This window comes from Bufo bufo, chromosome 6, assembly GCF_905171765.1.
Source record: "Bufo bufo chromosome 6, aBufBuf1.1, whole genome shotgun sequence".
In the NCBI taxonomy this organism is placed as follows: Eukaryota; Metazoa; Chordata; class Amphibia; order Anura; family Bufonidae; genus Bufo; species Bufo bufo.
In genome coordinates, this window is record NC_053394.1 from 422,330,794 (window position 1) to 422,337,982 (window position 7,189).

Here is a 7,189-nt window from a genome sequence, read left to right on the forward strand (position 1 = left end):
ATCTGGCAGCATGTTCATTGCCGATATAATACAACCGGTTGTATTATGCAAACGGCTGCGTTTTCTTCCGGTTTTGAGATCCTCTGCCAGCTATCAAAACCGGAAAAAAAAACTGCATATGTGAAAGTAGCCTATGATACAATCCGTATCTCATTGCGTACACTGCAATAGACCTGCGATCAGAGACTATTGTAGATTACTACGATACAGTCCGGGAAGATGCGGCCAACACAACGGGCGTGTTTCCCCGAGCTGATCATGGACTCTAAGGGCTCATGCACACGACCATAGTCTGTCCGCATTTTTTGGGGATTGGATGAGGACCCATTCATTAAAAAAAAAAAAACATCCTATTCTTCGCCATTTTGTGGACATGGATAGGACATTTGAAGAGCAGTGTGAAAAAGGTGGCATGCACACGGCTGGGATTTGCGGACTGCAAAACACACAGTCGGGTGCAGGAGCCCTAATACTGCCGATAGCAGGCGCAGGGTTGCCCTTTACTCACCCCCTCCCTATTTTCTGACCCGGTGTCCAGAGTGTCTCGTTTCATGCCAGCCCTGAGCAACGCCATTAATTAAGACATTTTATTACCAAATAAATAAATACATACAGGTTAAAAAAAAGCAAAACCAAAGCAGAGACTGCCCAATAGAGTGGCAGAAAGCGATTGGTAAGATATATATATATATATGAAAAAGGTAAGTGCAGATTGGTAAGATATATATATATGAAAAAGGTAAGTGCAGAAGTAAAATCAGATACTTCGAGTTATAGTGCCACAGTAGGACGTGCTGCAGTCCGCAGATCAGACAGGACTGTGACCCAGAGTCCATATAGAAAATCCCATATGCCCCACCCATGTAACGCGCTTCCTTGAAGCAGGCAGTGAAGCTGGCTATTTCATGTGTATGGGGACGTCCCGTCACCCCCAATAGTAGATGTCCAGGGATAGAAGCATCGGGCAGCTGGATTTCAACATGTCTGATCCCTTTGTTCTCAGGGGAGAAGTGTCTGGCAGTGCCTTACTCCCCCTCTCTCAGCACACATGCATGCTCGGTCGAGAGGGGAACAGTGACAGGCGAGATGGGCTAGTTAACCGTCGGCATGGCCAGACCCGGTTCAGCATCATCACTGCACCGGGACCTGGAAGGCATTTTCTCCCTTGCATTAGACTTCTGCGTTACAAACCAATAAGCAGTCTATTGCTTACTTCACCGTAATACTGGAGGTTACATGATGGGTGCGAGTCTACACCATGAGGGTGTGGCCCTTTAAGTGGTAAAGCACTATGTAAGGCGTGTCCATCACAGTAGTAGCGCAGTACTACCAACCTCAGAGCAGCGATCCTGTATAACCAGAAAGCACCTCAACTGCAGAAACAGTCCCCCCCGTGTTCTAGACAGTAGGCCGGCACCTCCCGCCCACAGACAAAGCCAATAAAATCATGTTCAAGACTAAAAAAAAAAAAATCTATATATACACACACATTTGCACCCCATCCCAGCAACTGTGAGCAAGCCGATGTCTTCGGCCTAATCCTGTGGCGCCACCTTCTGTCCGGTCCTCCACTGTGCTGCATGTAGAGCTTACGGTTAGGAGCACTGTAGCTGTGACAGGGGTTTACGGGGCGTCAGGACTTTGCTGCTGATTAATCCCGATGCTTTGTCCTTCAGGGCGAGGAGCTGATTCTCCTTCCCCTCCGGCTGCTGGTTCCTGAAGTAGCACGGCCGGCACACCGAGTGGTATTTGTCAGCTCCACCGATGACCTCCACCTGCAGGAAGGAAGGGGTAGTGCAGCGTGAGAGAAGCCAAGAGCTTAGTCTGGAAGTACTCGATGACAGGCGTATATCATACGTGTAAGAACCTACCCACACAGCGACTGCCATACAGCACTTGGCCCAACAACTGGGCCATACGGCAGGCGGCACGCTCTACAGAACCACCCGCTTCCAACCACATTGCAAAAAAAAAATATTTTTAAAGGGTAGGTCCAGTTGGCAACCACGTTATAGTCTACTGCTTCAGTATACAGCTCCTATGCAGACCAATCCGTCTCCATGGTTACAGATTACAAACAAATCCTGTGCGGTCTCATGCTGTTCTTGCTAACCTACAGAGAGTGGGATAATGTGTTCGTAGTCTGTTACCATGGAGACACATAGGTTTGCACAGGAGCTGTATATACAAAATGGAAGATTCGTTTTTAAAAAAATTAAGACCATTTTTCCTTTGTGTCCCCCCCCCCCCCCCCCCATTTTAGATGCAAATCAAAAAAGAAAATGCAAAAGTATACACGCCCTGCTAGTCATACCGGTAAATACTGCCATAGTAGCGTTACCTCTTTCTCGGCCCCCAGCCGTTTGGTGTACGATGCCTCCCGGTAGCACTGCATGCACACGGCGTTCAGCTTCACCACACTCTCCGCTAAGGGCACCAAGTTGAGGATGTCACCAAAAGCCTGAGAAGATAAGACAGCAGGACGACAAAGTCAGTAAGTGCACCTCTAGGGGGCGCTCCGGATACACAATCCAACAGACGCGCATATGCGTTATAGGCCACAGTCGTTCTGCAAATTTGGGAAAACCTCTAACCACGTTCTCCTCATGTTTAGACCTCACCACAACAAGGGTCCCTAGACCCCCGGCCCTGGAAGCGTAGAGGTTGTTTCCATGACCCCTATAGACCGAGCCCCTCTCCATCCATCCTGGATGCACCCGGCTCCCACCAACCACATTAACGTGCCTGACACTGATGGCATGTCGCCAGGATATCCCAGAATGGAACACCCCTTTAAATATTGATGTCCTATCCTCAAGATAGGTCAGAACCTGCCCCAATCAGCATTTGGCCTCTAACATACCCTGCGGCCTCTTCCCCGCACAATGTCTCCTCCATCAGTCACGTGGCCTTTCTGCAGCTCAGTCCCATTCAAATTAATGGAAATGCAATACCAAGCATGGCCACTATACAAGGTACGGCGCTGTGCTTGGTACAGAGGAGCCAGCAGTGGGCCCCTCAGGATAGGAGATCAATATTAAAGTCACAGACAACCCCTTTAAGCAAATAGAGAGTGAGTGGCAGGTAAACGTGGATGGGAGATGGCAGAGATGCTACCCCCCCCCCCCCCCCCCCCCATTTTACGCACCTTCCTCTGGAATGTACCATCCAGCGCAGCTACTATTACGGTCTTCCCCTTGTTGGCCATGTCTTCACAGAACTCGACGACATCCGGGAACTGCAAATGTGAGAGTAGAGTTATTCCTCCCTCCGGACTGACACATCTCATGTCCCTGGGGGTCACGGAGATACTTACAAACTGACCCTCATCGATCCCGATCACCGAGTTGTTGAGCGCCTCCGTCAACACGTCAGCCAGGTTACACGCCGAAACCGCCAACATGGTGTGTCTGTGGGGGGTGACATGACGTTACATCACCAGCAGGGGGAGCTACTGAAGAACGACTTATTACTGAGATCAATGGGAGCTGTACGAGTCCACCAGCAGTGAGCTCCTCCTAGTGGTGACTGCAGGTAAGTAGATTATCATTTAAAAGGCATCTGTCAGCAGTTTTGTACCTATGACACTGGCTGACCTGTTACATGTGCGATTGGCAGCTGAAGGCGTCTGTGTTGGTCCCATGTTCACATGTGCCCGCATTGCTCAGAAAAAGGACATCTTAAAATATGCAAATGAGCCTCTAGGAGCAACGGGGGCGTTACCATTACACCTAGAGGCTCTGCTTTCTCCCTCTGCACTTTGACAGGGATAGGCAGTGAAAACATTACACCTCGTCCTGTCAAAGTGCTCTAGGTGTAATGGTAACGCCCCCGTTGCTCTTAGAGGCTCATTTGCATATATTAAAACACAATTTTTCTCAGCAATGCGGGCACATGTGAACATGGGACCAACACAGATGCCTTTAGCTGCCAAGGGCACATGTAACAGGTACAAATCTGCTGACAGATGCCCTTTAAATGATAATCTACTTACCTACAGTCACCACTAGGGGGAGCTCACTGCCATTGATCAAAGTAATCAGCCTTTCTTTGAGGCTATGCAGGGGATTTGGAGCTCTGTGTCAGTATGGGTACGAAGTATAGAGACATCAATGACGAGGGTGTACACAGCAGAGCTAAAAGGGACCCCTTTAATAAAACATGGGCAGCAAACAGACATTCCCTTTAAAAGGATATGGACACATTTACAACTCAATAGTAAAAAAACAAACACATACCGTTCTCTGTAGGGATCGACCGATTATCGGTTTGGCCGATATTATCGGCCGATATTGAGGATTTTGAACGTTATCGGTATCGGCATCTATTTTGCCGATATACCGATAACGTATGGGGAACACAGAACGCGCTGCTGACAGCGCTCTCTGTGTTCCCTCCGCAGCACAGGGGAGAAGGAAGCAGTGTCTCCTCCCCCTGTGATGCTGCTGCCGCTGCCGCCAATGAGGGGATAGAACATAAGAGGAGGGGAGGGGCTGTGGCCGCTGCGCCACCAATGAAGATAAGCCTTTCATTCATTCATATACAGGAGGCGGGAGCTGGCTGCAGAATTACATAGCCGGCTCCCGACCTCTATGAGCAATAGCTGCGGTCCGCGGTAGTTAACTCCTCAGGTGCCGCGGATCGCAGCTACCGCTGATAGAGGTCGGGAGCCGGCTATGTAATTCTGCAGCCAGCTCCCGCCTCCTGTATATGAATGATCGATAGACTTATCTTCATTGGTGGCGCAGTGCGCCCCCCCAAGCCCCCCAGTATTAATCATTGGTGGCGCAGTGCGCCCCCCACCCCCATCCCAATCCCGGCCAATAGTAAAAACATTGGTGGCGCAGTGCGCCCCCCCCCCAGTATTACTCATTGGTGGCAGTGGCCACAGGATCCCCTCTCCCCTGCTCCTCCGATCGGAGCCCCAGCTGTGTAAGCCTGGGGCTCCGATCGGTTGCCATGGCAGCCAGGACGCTATTGAAGCCCTGGCTGCCATGTTCAGCTCCATGCTGCTGTGTGCACAGAGCCCAGAGCAGCAGGGACAGTGTGAGATCCTATTCACCCTGATAGAGATCTGTCAGGGTGAATGGGACAAGGGTTCTAGTCCCTAAGGGGGTTAAAAGTTAGTAAAAAAAAAAAACACAAAAATATTAAGTATAAATGAAAAAGATTTAAAAAAAAAAAATACACATTAACAATAAACAAAAAAAATACACATTAACAATAAACATATTAATTTTCAGCAGATTTGTGTAGGAATTTTTTTTTTTCTCAAAAATGAAAATTCCCAGAATATCGGTATAAATTATCGGCTATCGGCCTGAAAGTTCACAAATTATCGGTATCGGCCCTAAAAAATCAATATCGGTCGATCCCTAGTTCTCTGCATACAGATCTGTCTCCATGGTTACAGACTACAAACAGAAGCTGTGTGCGGTCTGCATGGCCTCCTACTCTCTATAGTCCAGCAAGGTCTGTAACCATGGCGACACACCGGTCTGCACAGGAGCTGCATACACAAAACAGTACTTTTTTTATTGGACTATTTCCAAAGTTGCTTAGTTTAGCAAGAATTAGAAGAAGGAGCTGATGGAAGCGCGACTACCATTTATGTCTTTGTAGTCTGTAACCATGGAAACACATGAGCCTGCATACTCAAAACGAGAGGTCCAATTATGTGCCTAGTTTTTTTTTTGTACATTTTCAGGTACAATAACACAATTGGTTTCAATAGTGTACATCCCCTCTAAATCACTGCTTCGGCCATGACGGGGGGGGGCGTGGCCTCCTTACCGGTCGTGCGTGGCCAGCTGCTCCTTGCTGTAGCGCGTGTCCTTGGCGTATTTGATCACCATGCACTTGTACTGCGCGATCTGAAACCGCCGCACCCGACGCATCAGCTCCGTGCTGCGAACAGACCAACAGACAGGAGATCAGCATCCGTAAAAAAACATATTACCACCCCCATCGTCCACCGCCAGAATGAATGGAGTCTCACCTCTTCCCTGAGAACATAGGTCCAAATATCACCTGGAAGGCACAAGAAGAAGAAGGTGACGACGTGGTGCAGACCCCTGGAGAACCGCACGACTAGCAACTCCCTCCCGCACTTCCATTTATAAATGGGAACACTGGGGCGTGGGAAGAGGGGGTGGTTGCCATAACGACTGCCCCCCCCCCCCCCCCCCCCCACGGCAGGGGAATGGAAGTGGCGGTACATTTTAAAGGGGTCCTCTTCCATCCACCCATAAAAAGACAAGTACAGGGCGCGCAGAGCGCCCACTCTGTACCAGCACCCCCGAACAGGCGCTCAGGGGTGCCGGCACGCCCCAACCAATACAGATTTGCCCTGTGACCTGGAATATAATGCAAATTTGCAAAAATGGGGGGTAAAAATGTAGTTTAAACCGCACGATTGGCATATTAACGCCGCTAGAGCGGGAGATGATGGAAAGATGGCTGCATCCCCATTAGTGTAAACTGGAGGCAGTTGCAAAAGTCTGCACACCCCTATACACTCCCATGCATCTTGCTGTTAAAAGGAGGGGTGTAAAAGTAAGTCTCCTGGAACCTAGATGGGGAGGAGGGGGTTAATCTCTCTTCACTATGCGGTTGCAAAAGTATTCACCCCCTAAGGTATTTGCAGTGGAGCTGCACACTCACCTGGATCTGACCACGTATCTTGCTAGGGGAGATGGGCATGATTTCGGGCACATTGAGGCAGTTCATGTCTGCGGAGCTGAGGACGAAGAAGAAGACGCGAGCGGGAAAGGACAGACTGGCGCCAGAACAGACTACACTACACTATTCAAACCCGTTCCCGCTCTGCGGTATCAGGAGCAGCCAAGCCAATCAGCTGCTCGTATTAATTCCCGCCTCCCGCTCGATAGCCAATCAGGGATAAGACAGTGGTAAAGCACGTCCCAGACAGGTGTGACCGAAGCCGCGCCCAGGGGAGGCGGGGCCAGGAATGATTGACAGCTACTTGACATGGTCTCTTCAGATTCGCCATATACAGCATAGTCTCAGAGGACGGACGGTATACGTATAGACACTGACAGATAACGCGCCGTGTGCACTGGTCTGTAGGAGACACTCCACCGTATAGCCGGACCACAGAATGAATGCGATACATATTAGGCAGTGGACTATGTCGTGCGCCCCCTTGTGTCCAGTGGTGGTTACACCC

At 49.7% G+C, this 7,189-nt stretch overlaps 1 protein-coding gene across 1 annotated transcript; it reads right to left on the minus strand.

The window, feature by feature from the left end:
• Nucleotides 1-775: 775 nt before the first annotated feature.
• Nucleotides 776-6,788, minus strand: TK1 (thymidine kinase 1). The gene is made up of 7 exons (XM_040435843.1): nt 6,664-6,788; nt 5,999-6,030; nt 5,794-5,907; nt 3,317-3,410; nt 3,149-3,238; nt 2,342-2,461; nt 776-1,775 (listed from the first exon to the last, which is right to left on the minus strand). Exons 1-7 carry the CDS (start codon nt 6,727-6,729, stop codon nt 1,596-1,598), a joined length of 696 nt encoding a protein of 231 aa, XP_040291777.1. The 5' UTR covers nt 6,730-6,788; the 3' UTR covers nt 776-1,595.
• Between the last annotated feature and the right edge of the window lie 401 nt (nt 6,789-7,189).